General features: G+C 46.1%; 1 protein-coding gene across 2 annotated transcripts in view; it reads right to left on the reverse strand.

Moving 5' to 3' along the window:
* Mei1 (meiotic double-stranded break formation protein 1) overlaps positions 1 to 16980 on the reverse strand; it is a 59845-nt gene that overhangs the window by 24350 nt on the left and 18515 nt on the right. For both annotated transcript variants that reach the window (XM_040752729.1, XM_040752730.1), the window contains 8 exons: positions 14106 to 14220; positions 12893 to 12984; positions 11688 to 11829; positions 9477 to 9588; positions 6723 to 6783; positions 4755 to 4852; positions 2924 to 3092; positions 2483 to 2630 (listed from right to left, as the gene is read on the reverse strand). In XM_040752729.1, coding sequence (XP_040608663.1) covers positions 2483 to 2630; positions 2924 to 3092; positions 4755 to 4852; positions 6723 to 6783; positions 9477 to 9588; positions 11688 to 11829; positions 12893 to 12984; positions 14106 to 14220 — 937 coding nt within the window. The remainder of the gene's footprint in view (positions 1 to 2482; positions 2631 to 2923; positions 3093 to 4754; positions 4853 to 6722; positions 6784 to 9476; positions 9589 to 11687; positions 11830 to 12892; positions 12985 to 14105; positions 14221 to 16980) is intronic.

The following is a 16980-nucleotide window of genomic DNA, read 5'->3' on the forward strand; positions in this document are numbered from 1 at the left end:
ACAGGAGGATCAGAAGATTAAGGGCATTATTAGCTAAATAATGAGTTCAAGGCCAACCATAAGAGCTGCTGATTCAAAAAAGTCAAGATCATGGACTATTTTTTTTTAGAAAAAAAAAGATGAGAGTTAGCAAGTAAATGTGATATGTAGTTCTGCACTACATCTTAGATTGGAAAAATAGCTATAAAGAACATTATTAGTTTAAATAGTAAAATTTGGTGGCTAGAGTCACAATTCAGTGGTAGATTGCTTGTATAGCATGTCAAAAAAGGCAGCAGGCTCAATCCCCAGTACTTAAAAAAAGAGCAAAATTAGACTACTGACTTAGGGACTGAGTATAGTAATATCTCTAGATTTTGTTTGTTTGAGACAGAGCCGCACCCAGATTGACCCAGAACTTATTTTATAGTCTAAGCTGGCCAAAATCTTCCTGCTGTAGATTCCCAAACACTGTGACTACAGACATGAGCCACCACAACCAACCTGGAAGTCCATACTCGTGGGAAATACATTTTTTTTTTTTTTTGGTTTTTCATGACAAGGTTTCTCTGTATTGTTTTGAGGCTGTCCTGAAACTCGCTCTGTAGACCATGCTGGCCTCGAACTCACAGAGATCCGCCTGCCTCTGCTTCCCGAGTGCTGGGAATAAAGGCGTGCGCCACCAACGCCTGGTCAGGAAATACATATTGAAGCATTTAACTCTGTAAGCCAGGACTAGAGAACAGGATGCACCTGTGGCTATCAGCTGACAAGCAATGCACAGAAACCTGTGGGGGCTGGGACCCAACATGAGACCCTGTCTTAACTCCCCCCAAACCAGGTTGTGGTTGTATATTACCGTTTACATATCTATGTAAAAGTTAAGCTAAGACTATTGCTCAGTAGTAGAGTGCTTGCCTGCCATGTACAAGGCTGCAGGCTTTTCAAGTGTTACAGAACATTATGGATCCCTGGCTAGAAGGGAAGGGAAAGCCCAGAGTCCCATTCGCTTCCTTCTTGGCTCCCACACCAGCAGCAGATGTATGTGAAGACCCTGCAATCCAGCCTTGCTACACCATCAGCTGAGAAGCCACTAGGACTATTCCCATCATGCCTTTCTTCACTGTCTCTGGCAGTCACAGAAGCCCAGGATCATCCCCATCAGGCTCAAGACACGCCCTTTCCTGTTCTCCTGCCGTGTCTTCCTCAGCAACCCAAGTTCTGCACTGGGTCCTCTGAAAACCAGCTACTGGAAAATTCTGTGTTTTCAAACTTCTCGGAACACCGGCTCTCCTCTGCCCCTGTGGTTCTCTTGCAAGACTTTAAAAAGCTTGGCCTTTGGTCTCTTGAGTGGAAGCGCTTTCTGCCTCACCTCCAGAGCCCTGACTTCTAAGTTCCGTGACTTCCTCCCAATTTCCTTCATTTGCCTCAGCTATTCCAACTGGGGTCCTATCCACTCAGGGCTGAAAAACTGAGTTCAGTCCACCCAGTGGAAGGAGAGAAGCTACTCCTGAAAGTTGTCCTCTGACCTCCACACGACTTCTGTAGCATGTGTGCTTCAAGGTTCTGTGCAGACTACATGTATGATGACACAGACACACACGCAGGCAAAACACCAATATACATTTTAAAAAAAAGATGTATCAGGAGTGGAAATATAAGAAACTCTCTTCTATTTCTTTTGTGAAAACTGCTAGTTAAAGAGAAAGAATACAAGCAAAGCAAGCCAATTGAGTTCTCCATCATTAAAGTAGGTGAGAAGTCAAAAAAAAAATCCAATAGCCAGGTATGGTAGAACATTTCATTCTAGTTACTTGGAAGACTGGGGCAGGAGAATCCAAGTTTGAGACCAGTCTGTGCAATTTAGTGAAACCCTGTCTCAAAATAAAATAAGAAAAAAAAGTCTGGGAATATAGCTGAGTAGTTAAACATAGAATGTGGGAGTTCAACCTTAGGTTCGATCTCCAGGACAGCCTCCTACATACACACACACACACACACACACACAGAGAGAGAGAGAGAGAGAGAGAGAGAGAGAGAGAGAGAGAGAGAGAGAGAGAGAGAGAGAGAGAGAGAACCACAATCAGTCCAACTAACAATGATTACTCAGTTTGAAGAATTGTCATCACAACTCTCACAGCACAGAGGTGACACCAAGGACAGAACCTGTGTGCCCTAGAGAAAGCTATTTTCCCTTTTTGGGGGCATTTGAGGCAGGTTACCAGTAACCCAGGCTGGCCTCTACTGTTGTCTGCCGCTCACCAGCATCACAGGTGTTATCCCTATGAAATGCCTATGAAATGGAAATGACAGCCTCCACCACCAGGGCTGTTGAGAGAACAGCTAATTTATGGGCTCACTGTGTGCCAGCATTGTCCTCCTCTCTTGTCCCACAGCACTTCAACTCAGCCTCTGTCAAAGCTGACTACATGTATCAGCACGCTCTCCCAAAGAACATTAGTGCTCAGAGGTGCGGGAGAGCCCCAAGCATTCTGGCTCCTACCTCACCCAGTGCGCTGTCCTTGTCCTGGCACACTGCCAGCAGATAGATGGAGGCTTTGCAGACCACTGGCGGAGGGTGCTCGCCCTGGTCCTGCAGAGACAAAAGGAAGCCCTGCACGGCCACAGATAACTCTGCCTCAGGGACAAACCTGTTGACCAAGAAGAGCCTGAGTGAGAAAGGCAGAGACGCCAGGCCAGTGGAGCCTTCTATCCTGCTGGCCCCATCCTCCCTCAACTCAGGGTCCTTCCCCAGAATGCTCACAGCCTGATAATACCATGCACAAACAGTGTGTTGCAAATCATTTCAAAACACTGTCACACATGTACAACACAAACGCACGTGCACAGATGAACATGCATACACACGTACATTCATTCCACGGAACTGGGCTACAGACAAAAGCCCCGGGACTCACTCCCAGCCACCTCTCAGAGAGCTGACCTGTCGTCATGGATGTGAGCCAGGTAGAAGAGGGTCAGGATGCAGTACTGTCTCGGGCGTGCAGCCCCCTCCACACACTGGCGATCTGACAGCAAGGCAAGACTTTCCCGGGTCCTGCTGCTTATCTGGGGCAGTCCATGCTGCAGGAACTCAGACACTGCAGAGAGTTCTGGAAGGGAGCAGGTAGGCGAGGCCACAAAGAGAACACAGGAAAGCAGGTAATGGCATCTGAGAACCATTGCTCTACCTGACTCTTTGAGGTCTGACGAGCGCTCAGTACCCAAGGGAAAGCGCGAGAGGGGCTTCCCTTTGTTCTGACCACTAACTGAGGGAATGTAAGAGGCTAGTCTTGGGTCATCACAGCAGAGGCACCGTCATCTTCTCTCTGCAAGTTGTGCCTGAGTAATAGACTGCCGGGAACATGCAGCCAAGACTGGCCAGTGTGACGAACAAGTCAGGAACCAGGTCATGCTGCAAGTAATGAAATGCTTGCCTGGACTCCAGCATGGTATCTGAGTAAGGGGAAGGATGGGGAGATAGGGGAGTAGGGGATGACACAGAATCTTCATCGTGATAAAAGGGAGAAATACACTCAACACCAAATCTAACCCACAAAGACAGGATAATAGGAGTGAGTACATAAAACACTGGTTGTCCTATGTTACACCAAATGAGAAGTCTAGAGTAGGGGGATTTCATAGGAAATAACACTGCAATCATTCTTTTATTTACCTGTGCCGCACCAGGCATAGGGGGAAAGTCAGTGAAGATTCAACAAAAGAGAAGACTTCTTTTTTTTTTTCTTTTGTTTTGTTTTTCCAAATGGAGTTTCTCTGAGCTTTGGAGGCTGCCCTGGAACTCTCTCTCTCTGTAGACCAGGCCTGCCTCTGCCTCCCGAGTGCTGACATTAAAGGTGTGCACCACCACCGCCCAACGAGAAGACTTCTAACAGGACCTACTTTTCTTCCTTTGGTCCCCTATCTTACGTGGTTTCCTCTGTTCTGTCTTCCTCCATCCCCTTGCCACTTTTATTTCTTTCTATAGTGTGGTGATATTTTGTTTATGACCTAATCAATCTTGCCTGGAGATCAGAATGCAAAGCTAGCCACCGCCATGGGGGCCAGGCAGTGGTGGTGCACACCTTTAATCCCAGCACTAGCGAGGAATGGAAAACAGGAGCTCAGGGTCTCAGTCTGTATTCACTCTGCCGTCTCAGGGAGTCTGAGGATTCGTGGAGATGGACGGGATCGTCCTTTCAGTCCGAGGTAGAGGTAAGAGCTAGTGGTTGACTGTTCTGCTTTTCTGATCCTCAGCTTGAACACCAATATCTGTCTCTGGTTTTTATTATTCATGCTGCACAATAGTGCTATCTATGAGTGGCATTGCATCTATTGTATAATGCCTGCCTTTCTCACTGGAAGAGAGAAGGGCTTTATACAGTCTGGCATACAAAGAATGCACAAGGACTACTTCATGAATGAATGAACAAAGAAATGGGACAGACTATGTGAGAGACAGTAAGTCCTGAGCTGGATGTAGACCAGCAGAGAGTTGCTGTGGGATGATGGAAAGGAGATAGTTGGGGGAGAGGATTTAGACTCATGAGCTTCAGGGACCTTCTCAACTTCCTAGAGTCCAGCATCCCAGAAACCTTGGATCCCATCAGCTTCTCTACTGTTATTCTTTCTCCTTAGAAATAGTTCTAGAATTGCATCACTAGCTTCTAGCAAAGTGGTCTCATTGCACTAACTCATTAGACAGCCAATCAGCAAGACTTCCAGACTTGAGGACTGTCATAGGACTCAGGAGTGGTGAGATCACTTCATCTTACCCTCTTGGGAGGGCTGTTCTGTCTTCTCTGGAGCTGAGAGCAAATTGAGGCACATGTAGTAGAGGAAACTGGAACACACCTGATTTAGGGATGAGTGACTTAAAGGGGGAAGTGAGAACAAAAGAGACGGCATTACTACTTTGGTTCCAACACCATTAATCCCAACATCACTGCCTTGTACCAGAGCCCAGTGAAAATCCAATCATGACTACAGCAGAGGAGACCCTAACATGGCTATGGAAAGTAAGGAGTTGGGGAGGGAAACTGGAGAGATGGCTCAGTGATCTTGCAAAGGACCCAGATTCAGTTCCCAGAACCCATAATGGACAGCATACAACCAGTTCTGAGGGTTCCAATACCCTCTTTTGTCTCCATGGGCACAGCACACATACAGACAAGTAGGTACACACATACACATAAAATAAAAATTAAAAAATATTTAAAAGTAAATATGAGGGAGTTGGAGAGATGGCTCAGGGGTTAAGAGCACTGGCTGCTCTTCCAGAGGTCCTGAGTTCAATTCCCAGCAACCACGTGGTGGCTCACAACAATAACAGGATCTGGTGCCCTCTTCTGGTGTGCAGGTTACATGCAGAGCACTCTAAAATAAAAATTAAATTAAAGCCGGGTGTTGGTGGCGCACGCCTTTAATCCCAGCACTCGGGAGGCAGAGGCAGGCGGATCTCTGTGAGTTCGAGGCCAGCCTGGTCTACAAAGTGAGTTCCAGGACAGCCTCCAAAGCCACAGAGAAACCCTGTCTCGAAAAACCAAAAAAAAAAATTTAAATTAAAAGATTTTTTAAATTAAATATGGAACCAGCTGCCACATTTGCAATAGGCACCCATCTCATATGGGTCACTGAAAGCTTCCTCAAAGAATATATTTTAAAAAAACAAGAATAAAGAAAGCAAACAGCATAAGCAACCAAGCAAGTGCGCATTCATTTTTCTTCTCTTGATACGACCTGTAGGAGCACCTACAGAGCTGCAGCTGCCTTGATTCCAGAATTCGGGCATCTAGCCTTACTCTGCCCTTTGTCTTCAGCCCCTTCTGCTTGAATATGAAAGTGTGTCTGAGAGTTTCCCAAAAGTGCAAAGCCTATGCAAAACTTCATTGGGAAAAATCCAGCAAATCGCGATATTCCTTGATTTGTATTTGCATTGCCCCTTTGAGAGACTTAGATGTTTTGGGATATGGAACGAATTCGCTAAAGTTGTATATTGGATAACAATAATTAGCTAAGCTGGGCGGTGGTGGCACATGCTTTTCATCCCAGCACTCGGGAGGCAGAGGCAGGTGGATCTCTGTGAGTTCGAGGCCAGCCTGGTCTACAGAGCTACACAGAGAAATCCTGTCTCGAAGCCTGGGCTAAGGGAGAGGGTCAGCTGGGAAGGCTGAACATCTGAAAGGTGCCTTGAAGCCACACAGCTCTAAAACAGAGACCAGCTGTTGGAAGGGCCTGCCGCCTTAACTTCCCTCTTCTGAGCTGAAACAAGCCCTTTCCTCCCTATGCTGTCTTAGTCAGGGTGTTTATCGCAGCTACAGAAACAACCCTGGGCCGGGCGGTGGTGGCGCACGCCTTTAATCCCAGCACTTGGGAGGCAGAGGCAGGCGGATCTCTGTGAGTTCGAGGCCGGGCTCACCGATAGCCTCCGAAACAATACAGAGAAACCCTGTCTCGTAAAAACCAAAAAAAAAGAAAAAAAAGAAAAAAAGAAAAAAAAAGAAACGACCCTGGGCCAGAGCCCTCCCAGTTTTGATGTGACAGCTGCCCACTTCCTTTCCACGGCAGATGGAACTCAACTCACAGAAGCACCTCCAGCTCGAGCGTCAGTTGCCGGCAACACTGACACTGTTTCCAGTACGCCAGGGTTCCAGGACTCAAACACCAGCCAGACACTTCCACTTATCTGGTCAAAATTTTTTCTGGCCCCTCACTGTTCAGTTCTGCCGGGGGGCCACACATACCTCTGGCAACTGCAGAACTTGGCCTTCAGCTCCAGGGTCAGTCGTATGAATGATGACTCAGCTTAGAAGTGAGAAGAAAGCAGAGATGAGCTACTCACAGAAACTTCTAGGTGTTGGTGTCAGAGTATTGGTTTTGCAGTCATGGGACCTGGCTTACCAGGACCTAGTAGGGGTAAATTTCTGAGACTGCTTTGACTATCTGTACCTCCTAGGCTGGGAATAAGTACATCTTTTTGTTTGTTTTTTGAGACAGGGTCTTACTGTGTAACCCTGGGCTGTCCTGGTACTCACAGAGGCCCCCCCTGCCTCTGCCTCCTGAGCATGCACCACCACCACCTGGTGTATACCTAACAAATGCTTGCCCCAGGGAAAGGGCCAGATGATCTTCACCTCCTTCCTCTCTCAACTATGTTCTACTATAACCTGGTACTTTCTACAGGCACCAGGAAGGACATTGCTGCTGCTATCCTTTGTCTTATCCTTGTAGAAAACAATCTAGCTTTAGACTCGGGAAGAACAGTGCCAGTCATTGCTTTATCCCTGTCTCTAAACTGCCGATGTGAAGACGAGACCTCAGGCCACAGACCTGACAACAGCGTCTGTCTTAGGTAGTGGCCCTCTCTGGTCCAGGCCATTCCACAGCTAGGTTTCTTGCAGTCCCCTCCCTAAGACTGGGCTTTCACTCCCAATACCCACATCAAGCGGCTCCAGGGAGTCCACTGCCACAGTTCCATCCCATCTTAACACAAGGCCAGTGAGTTTAAGCCTGTTATTGCTTCTTCAATGCTAAACAACAATATGTTTGGCCTAAGGTGTGGCTATTGTATGTTCTACCTAGACAACAGGATATTTGACCCAAGGTGTGGCTAATGGATGTCTTACCCTGACAACAGGATATTTGGTTTAGGATGTGGTTACTTGATGTTTTGGGTATTGAGAAGGTAATTATGCTTGCTTGTTCTTTGTATCTTGGTAAGGAAGTCTTTTGCCTCCCCCCACCTCATAGACTGGGGTATATAAGAACTTTAGTAATAAACTTGGGGCTGATCCCAGTATTAACCGGGCGCCCTCCCAACTCTATCTCTTGTCTAATTCTTTCCTGAATACACACTCCTCCTTCTAAGCACGAACCAGATAAGTCTGCTGGACCAGACAGTCCATGCCCATTTCTGGCCTCTCCCTGCAATTAGGAGCACATACCCTATATACATACCACCCCCCCCACAAACACACCTCAAAGATAATCTTTAAAGGAGAAAGAAAGCTCTAAATACACACTCACCGGATTTGAAAGCAAACATCCCCCTTACAGTGTAGCCTTGGGCAGGCTGCCTCATCCCCTGATAATCCAGTTCATCCATCACTTCAGTGAGGGTTATGTGTAATTCCTATGAGTTTTCAATCAATCAATATGAGCAACGCATATCAAAACCTGTCTCATACAGTAAGAACTTAAATTATTGAGTTTTTTAAGGATGGAGAAAGCTAAAAAAAAAAATGGCTCAGAGAGTAAAGGCGCTTGCTACCAAGACTGACCGACCACCTGGGTTGCATCCTCAGGACCCACACAGGAACGTGGAGAGATAATTTATGCAAGTTATCCTTTGATGCACACATACACACACACACACACACACACTATCTATAGATAGATAGACATAGATAAATGACAGAGTGATGGACTGAAAAAAAACTGAAAAAGGTCTTAATATATTTCCAAGTGCCTTCCAAGGGAGCAGTTGGACTCTGTGTAGAAGCTATATTAAGACCTTTTTCAGTTTTCACAATGACTAATTGCCCTGGCATCCAGTATCTAGAAATCAGAGATCCTGAGGCTGGAGAGATGATTCAGCAGTAAAGAGCATGTACTGTTCTTGTAGAGTTCCCAAAACCCATGTGAATTGACCCATAACTGCTTGTACTCCAGCTCCAGGGGATCCAGTATCTTCTAACCTCTGCAAGCACCTGCACTCACATGCACTTAACTCCACCCACCCTTGTCCTCACGCCCACACTCCCACACAATTAACTTATTAATTTATTTTTTATGACCTTTAAAATATTTTTTGCCAAACAGTGGTGACGCACACCTTTAATCTCAGCACTCAGGGAGGCAGAAGCAGGTGGATCTCTGAGTTTGAGGCCAGTTTGGTCTACAGAGTGAGTTCCAGGACAGCCAGGGCTATACAGAGAAATTCTGTTTTGAAAAACAAAAGTAAAAAATTTAATTAAATATTTTCTGTAATTTTTATTACATGTAACTTAAAAATAAATCTTGACCAAAAAGAAAAGAAACCAGAGACTCTAAGCATCATTTGCAGTCTCAGGGGATATGGTATATGGGAGGAATGGGGGAGCCAGGAGTTCTGGCACATACATTTCATCCCAGCACTTGAGGTACAGAGGCAGGTTGATCTCTGTGAGTTCAAGGCCAGCCCGGTCTAAACAGTGATTAATTCTAGGACAGCCAGAGCTAAATAGTGAGACCCCGAAAAAAGAAGAAAAAAATGGGGAAAGGACTGTGCTGAGAACACTAACAACCTGCTGGACTTCTAGACAACACTGAAAATATCACCAAGCTGGAAAACTGACTTCAATAGCTTAGACTGCCCCATGGCTTTCCTACCACTCGACCCTGGACAGAGAAAAGGACATACAGTTTAACAGACATGCAGATGCCCACCCTGTGGCTAACGCTCTCCTTGCGCACTCTCAACAGGTGCTGACAGACGCCCTCAACGACCTGCCACCTACCAAGCTTCCTGGAGAACTTCACCTTCATGTGGGGAACGATGACAAAGAGGCTGTGCAGAATTGAGAGGAAAACTTCCATCAGGCTTGGGTGCGTGGCCTCCTCCGAGTACCTCTGAAAGTACCAGAATTGAGAATGCAACATACCTCCAAGCCTGAGTCACCGGAGAAGAAAAGACATCTTCAGGAACCGGTATCCAACCTACCAAGTTCGGATAACCCCTTTCATTTCACCACCACAAGGAGAATCTAGGGACTCTGGACTCATGAACCCACACCTAAGGAGGGGCTCTGCCATTAGACAGCAGCAGGTGCTTCACCTCACCGACCTCTGTTCTATTCTCTCCCCCCGAGTAAGAAGAGAAGCGCCTGCGTCCTAGGAACAGATGAGTTATACTGTGCAAAAGGCACTTTCTAGGACACAATGCAGGGTGGCTCATTTCTCTCACCACACTTACAATTTTAATAGTAATATAGAATTCAACTGCCTTCACTTCCCCCCCCCAAGACAACGTTTCTCTGTGTAGCCCTGCTGTCCTGAACTCACTCTGCAGACCAGGCTGGCGTTGAACTAAGAGATCCGCCTGCCTCTGCCTCCCGAGTGCTGGGATATCAAAGGCATGTGCCACCAATGCCCAGTTTCCACCTTCACTTTTTATTCATGTGATCCTTGGACAGTCGTGAGACGGACTGATACAGTACCTCAGGATTGAGGTTAAAGGAATCTGTCTTCTATCAAGCTCAATTTAACGCCATCCCTGCACACCCTTAGACGGTCACCTTCTCCCCTCTCTGAGTCTCAGTTCCTACACGTGAACAGCCAGGATCTTTGAGACATTATTCATGAACATGCCAGTCATTTAGTTTTAAAACATTTAAATATATATATATATATTATTATTATAAAAGTAGTAACTGGGGGTAGTAGTACAAATCTTTAATCCCAACACTTAGGGAGCAAAGGCAAGTAGATCTCGATGAGTTAGAGGCCAGCCTGGTCTACACAGCAAGTTCCAGACCAGCCAGAACAACACAGGGAGACTGTCTCAAAAACATAAAATCAAAAAAAAAATAGTAGTATATACTTATTAAAGAAAAATCTACAAAAATGTAGTGATATCTTGTTTATACTCTAGCAAATAAAGTTTGCCTGGAGAGGAAAGTGGAAAGCAGGAATAATATAATAATTCTACAGTCTATCCTGACTAACAAGGGGCTTTTGACAGGCTCACAGGATGCTCAGACCCTCAGAAGGAGAGGACTCTGGGTTGACCACAGTGCCAACCGCTCCAGGCTTTCCCATCATCTTAATCCAAGGCCAACCATAAACACAGCTCTGTGGGATCAGGTCTCATTTCAGATTGGTGTCTCTGATCTGTGGAACATATTTGTCCTTACTGAAGCTAGGATCATAGACATTCACTGCTGCTAACTAACTGGGGCGGGGGACAAGAAAAGCTATGACTATGAAATTACATGCTCTTTCTCAGCACCATAATGTACTTGCTTGTTTTGCTTGAAGACAGGGTCTCTCTACATAGCTCTGGCTGTCCTGGAATTTACTATGTAGACTGGGCTGGCCTCAAAAATCACAGAGATCCAGGGCTGGAGAGATGGCTCAGAGGTAAGAGCACTATCCGTTTGTCCAGAGGACACAGGTTCAATTCCCAGCACCCACATGGTGGCTCACAACCATCTATAATAATGAGACCTGGTGCCTCTTCTGGAATGCAGGTAGAACATTGCATACATAGATAATAAGTAAATCTTTAAAACTTCTTTTAAAAAATCACAGAGAACCTCCTGGCTCTGCCTCCTGAGTGCTGGGGTTAAAGGCATTCGTCACCATGCCTGGCATATATGTGCTTTTTAACAGTAGAAGAACACCATTTAAAAATGAAGGAGAATAGTTTAGTAACAGACACTTGTTAGCATGTATAAGGTCTGAGGCAGGGAAGAGACATCAGAGAAAATTCTAATACCCTTCTGCCATGGTCACAGAGATAAAATTACATAGTGACTGTAAGACAGGTGCCACATTACAAACATTACCTGTATATTATTTTGTTGTTACTGGTTTCAACTTTTTCTTTGGGTGAACCTACTAGTTTTTATAATGAAACACGTGTTCTTGTTACAACCAAAGTAAAGGTGGCTGCCGGAATGGCATTGCTAAGGGCATAAGGTCCGTGCTGCCTGTGGAGAAGAGCCTACCATCATCATCGGGATGCACTGGGAGTCACAGGCACTGAGGAGAAATTCTGAGAAGGCCTCCAAGGTGTCTTCCTTCTCTGCACCGGGAGCTGTGAAGGGATTCTCCTGGGCAGAAGGCTCACCTTGGAATTCCACAGCCAGCCTGAGAAACCAGTATGTATGCTTATTGACACCCACATACCATAAGAGGGGATGTGTCCTCTTAGCCTGAGCTCAGAATTCAGGGAAAGACGGGGGCAATTTCGAGAGTCTTCAATGAGGAGAAGTCCGGGGTTTAAGCAGCCCCCAAATCCCTGCCGCCCCATCACATACAGCTCTTCCATGCTCTATGTGCACACCCTGCGCATCTGGAGGTCTGCTGCTGCACACTTGCCTGACGCTCCTCTCCCTGCCTAAAACGCCTTCCTTGGATTCTATACAACCTAGATAGCTCACATATGTACTCTAACGTGCCCCTCCCTCAGAGACAGCCAGCTCCCTGTGGGCAGGAGCCATTCTGACTTATCTTTCTGGCCCCAGGTCTGGCACACAGCTGTTGACAAAGATCTGTTTGTGTGAAATGTGTTCAGAGACAGTGACAGCATTAGGCTAGTTTCAGGGAGGAACGAAAGTGAATAAGGCTTAACTTCATGGGGGCTGAAGAGATGGCTCAAGTGGTTAAGAGCACTGGCAGCTCTTCCAGAGGACCTGGGTTCAATTCCCAGTGTGCACATAGTGACTGACAATCTTCTGTAACTCCAGGGGATCTATTTCTCCCTCTCTCCTTTGGTTTTTCTAGACAGGGTTTCTCTGTGTAGCCCTGGAACTCACTCTGGCCTTGAACTCAAGAGATTCGCCTGTCTCTTCCTCCAGGGTGCTGGAATTAAAGGTGCCCACCACCACCACCTGGCTTGATACCCTCCCTTAGCTTCCAAGGGCAATTCAAGTATATGGTACACATACATACATTCATGGAAAACACCCAGACACATAAAATTAGATAAGGCTTAAAATATGTTTTTTAAATAAACTCATGGTACAGTAGCAAAAGCATTATCAGGATGCTTGGGGGGGAATCTAGAACTGTCCTACCCCTAGCTACCCATCCTCGAACTTCCTCCATATATCCCAAGCCCAATCAAAGTCCTCTCACAATTCCAGAGAGCAACAGAGGCCAAGTGCTGCTTTGTCCTTGTCTAAGCCTCAGGGTGCAGTGGGCCCCTTACCTGCAGGCATTCCTAAACCCCTCCAGAGTGCTCAGGAGGAACTTCCCCTTCCGAAGAGTGGCCTTCTCTGAGTTTCTACTGCAGGCATGGCCCTGGGGTGAGGAGGGGAGAGGAGCTTATGAGTCACATACCCATTCCATGTGCCAGCCTAGGCTGGACGTCACAGACTTCTCCACCCTCACTGCAGTCTGCCTTTGCGTATGCCTAACTTCCCCAGGGATTTGGGGTATAGCTTCATGACCCTGAGGAGCTTGTTTAAAATTGCAGAGCGGATAACTTTAACCCCATGTGCCTAAGCACCTCAAAAATGGCTCTTGGTCTTTTACATACAGAAAGCTGTCGCAGCTGGTGGACAATAGCCCAAGTAGCTGTAATGTCCTTATTGTTGCTCCATAACACAAGAAAATCCTCTCACCCTCGCAGGTCTGAGAACTACAATCCTGAAAAAACATAACACTCACACTGAGAGTATCTTTCCTGATATCATAAGTCTGCAAACCATTGAAAGTCAATAATTATAACACAGCACACATCAGTTATAATCTTCCTAAGATGCTAAAGCATCCAGTCTTAAATATGTTGTGAGAATGTTTACCATACCTACAACATAGGGCTAGGAGTGTGACTCAGTGTGGAGTACTTGCCTTTTACTCACGAGCCCTTGGGTTTGATTCCCAGCAGCACAAAAATAAACAAATAAAAAACAAAACAAGAAAAATCTAATTAACGACACGCAGTTAGTAGTTAGATTATTTTGAGACATTATGCAGCTGAGGCTAGCTCCAAACTCTTCATTCCTTCTACCTCAGCCTCTTGGACATAAGGCATGTAGGTACGAGCCTTGCTTGCTAAGGTACTTTTGAAATTTTGGCCTTTAGAGAGAAGTGTTTAACCCCTGGGGCTTCAGTTTCTTCATCAATCAAAATGGTCAAGACAGTGACCCTTAAGCCTATGAATTGTCTGTTGCAAGAGATGAGGTGGTGTACAAATTGCTTTTCTAAAAACAATCTGGAGATCTAGAGATGTAGCTCAGTGGTAAAGTGCTTGCCTAACATACAAGGCCCTAGGTTCAATCCCCAGTATTACAAAAAGAAAATCTAATCAATTAAGATAGACATGGTGATACATGCTTACAGTCCCATGGCAGAGAAAAACGGACAGACAGACATTACAGCAGGGGGCTCCAGGAGACGCATGCTTGCAGCTCACTCACCAGAGACCTCCTATTCAGTGGGACCTGGGAAAACTCCATGCATCGACTCAGCATGGCTTCAAGCAAGGCCCGGAGCCCTCTGTATTGCACGGGTAGAGAGCTCTGATGGTCCTTCCTACAACCACAAAGACAAGAATAAGCCCAGAGAGGTAAGATAACCCTAAAATCCACACCCCCAGGGTTTGGGGCATTGGGGTGCCCAGGGTAGATGCATAGCTTTCCATACACGCTAACCCTCTGTAATCAGCAATTTCATCTGTGGAAGGAAGCTTAATGGCAGAGAACATTACAGAATGCTTCTGAGGACATCACACTAGGCAAATCAACGAAGTGCCGAGGGAACAAAGAGGGAAATGGCCTGCATTCTGGCACACCTCCTTTTTAATCTCAGCTGTTACAAGAAGGAAGGTGCCCCCGAGTGTGGGTCTTCCTATGGACATCCACCTCTTCAGGTGAGGCTTCCTGCTCAGGTGATCCAAATTTCTGGCAAGTTGACATTAAACCAACCACAATACTTAGGATATTACGAGATATTATTTTTGTCATTCAATTATGTAGGATTTTTTGGTTTTTTATTTATTTGTTTTGTTTTTGAGACAAGGTTTCTCTGTGTAGCTCTGGCTGTCCTGGAACTCACTTTATAGATTAGGCTGGCCTCGAACCCAAGAGATCCACCTGCCTCTGCCTCCCAAGTGCTGGGATTAAAGGTGTACGCCACCACCACCCAGCTCAAATGCGTAGCTCTTGTGTGTGAACTTTGTAGACAACAATATCTTGTCGTAATGTTAGAAGACTGGACTGACCTGAGAATCTAAAGCATCTAGGGAAGAATCGAGAAGACTTCCCTTGTCTTAGCTTGTTTGCAGTTGCCAGCAATCTCTGGCATGCCTTGGCATTGCTCTGATTTCGGCCCATCTTCACAATGGTATCTTCCCCCTCCTCTTATTCATGTCACTATGTGTCTAAATCAATCCCTTTTAAAGTCTTATTTATTTTTACACATACAAATGCGTTGGTTGCATGCATTTATATGCACAACATGTGATGCCTGGTAACCTTGGGGGCCAGGAGAGGACATCAGTTCCCCTGGAACCGCAGTTAGACAGTTGTAAGCTGCCGTGCGGATCCTCTGGAAGAGCAGCCAGTGCTCTTAACCTCAGAGCCATCCTCCAACCCCAGTCCTCCATCCCAACCTTTTTGAAACAGGGTTTCACTCTTAGTTTAGACTGACTCAGGATTCACTACGTAGCCCATGTTGTAGTATTTTGTTTGTGTTCTGACAAATAAAGCTTGCCTGGGGATCAGAGGGAAGAGGTAGCTACTAGTTGACCATAGAGGTCTGGAGAGCTGTATAGACCGGAGACAGGAAGTGACAACATGGGGCAGAGACAAGTGATAAGGGGGATCTCAGCCCCCTTTCAGCCAGAGGATCAGAGATAAGAAGCGACCGGCTGCTCCTTTACCTCTCTGGTCTTTCAGCATTTACCTCATTATCTGACTCCAGGTTTTTATTGATAAGACCAATTAGGATCACACTTCAAGTTCAGGCTAACCCAAAACTCTGAGAAATTCTCCTGCTTCAGCCTCCCAAGCACTGACATTACAGGCATTGCACCATCACGTTCAGATGGCTTTTGTTATGTTTTGAGATGGCGTCTCAAGTAGCCAGGCATCTCTATCATCCAAGTGCTAGGATTACAGGTAAATGCCACCATTACAGCTTATAATACAGGCAGTTGTCACTAAATTTGCAACCCCTGCTAGATGACTTTATCTTAACAATACCCATAAAAGCTCTATGTCTTAGGTCACACTGATTCTGTGTAGACATGATACTGAGAGGTCTCTATTGAACTCAGTATAGTAACTGGGAATATTCTCCCATTCCTGGGTCCTCTTTGAACACTGAGGGATCTATCTGGCCTTCTAGTAAGTTCTCAGTCAACTACTTCTCCTTCATTTCTGGAAACCTTTCATCATCTTTTTGTTTGGTTTTTGTTTTTCAAAACAGAATTTCCCTGTGTAGCCCTGGCTGTCCTGGAACTCATTCTGTAGACCAGGCTGGCTTTGATTCAGAGATCCACCTGCCTCTGCCTCAGGAGTCTTGGGATTAAAAGTGTGCACCACTATTGCCTGGCCTTTGTTTTGTTTTTTGAGACTGGGTCTTGGTATGCTGCACAGACCATTTATTTAAAAATTGTTTAATGTTGTGTGTGTTACATGTGTGAGTAACGACATCAGAATACGTGTGTCCACGTCAGGGGACAACTTTCAGAAGTGAGTTGTCGCCTTGCAACATGTTTTACTGGGGACTGAACTCAGGCCATCCGGCTTATGCAGCAATGCTTTCACCCACAGAACCATCTTGCCAGCCCATGCAGATGGGTTTTCACTAACCTCAAGCAACCTTCCTGCCTCAGTGTCCCAAGTGGCTAGGGTTACTGGGGTGCACCACCATGTAAATCTTGGATCTCTAACTTTTTTCCCTACAGTGATCATCAAGCCCCAGGCCCATTGTATTTGTTGGTTGCTGTCTGTTTGTTTTTTCGCAGCTCACTTTTCATCCTCCTTTCTAGTTGTGTTTCCGAGCTTCTGAACCATTCCGTCTCAGAGGGACCATGTTAGTCGACATTCTGGGGGATAAAGTCAACCCCTCAGCTTCATGCGAATACCAACGGCTCGCTCACCTCCCTCCCCAACTCTCTCCACAGTTCTGACCAAACAGCTTTTCTGGTGCTGCCGGCTTCTTATGACCTGCTAACTGAACCTCAGGACCACCCGGACGTGCCTTTCCACCCACCCCGCCTTTCCACAACCTGCATCCCCTCGTCCCTCCTAGCACAGCTCAAATACCACCACCTGCTTGAAAGCTGCT

Source organism: Mesocricetus auratus, unplaced genomic scaffold, assembly GCF_017639785.1.
Source record: "Mesocricetus auratus isolate SY011 unplaced genomic scaffold, BCM_Maur_2.0 Super-Scaffold_100010, whole genome shotgun sequence".
In the NCBI taxonomy this organism is placed as follows: Eukaryota; Metazoa; Chordata; class Mammalia; order Rodentia; family Cricetidae; genus Mesocricetus; species Mesocricetus auratus.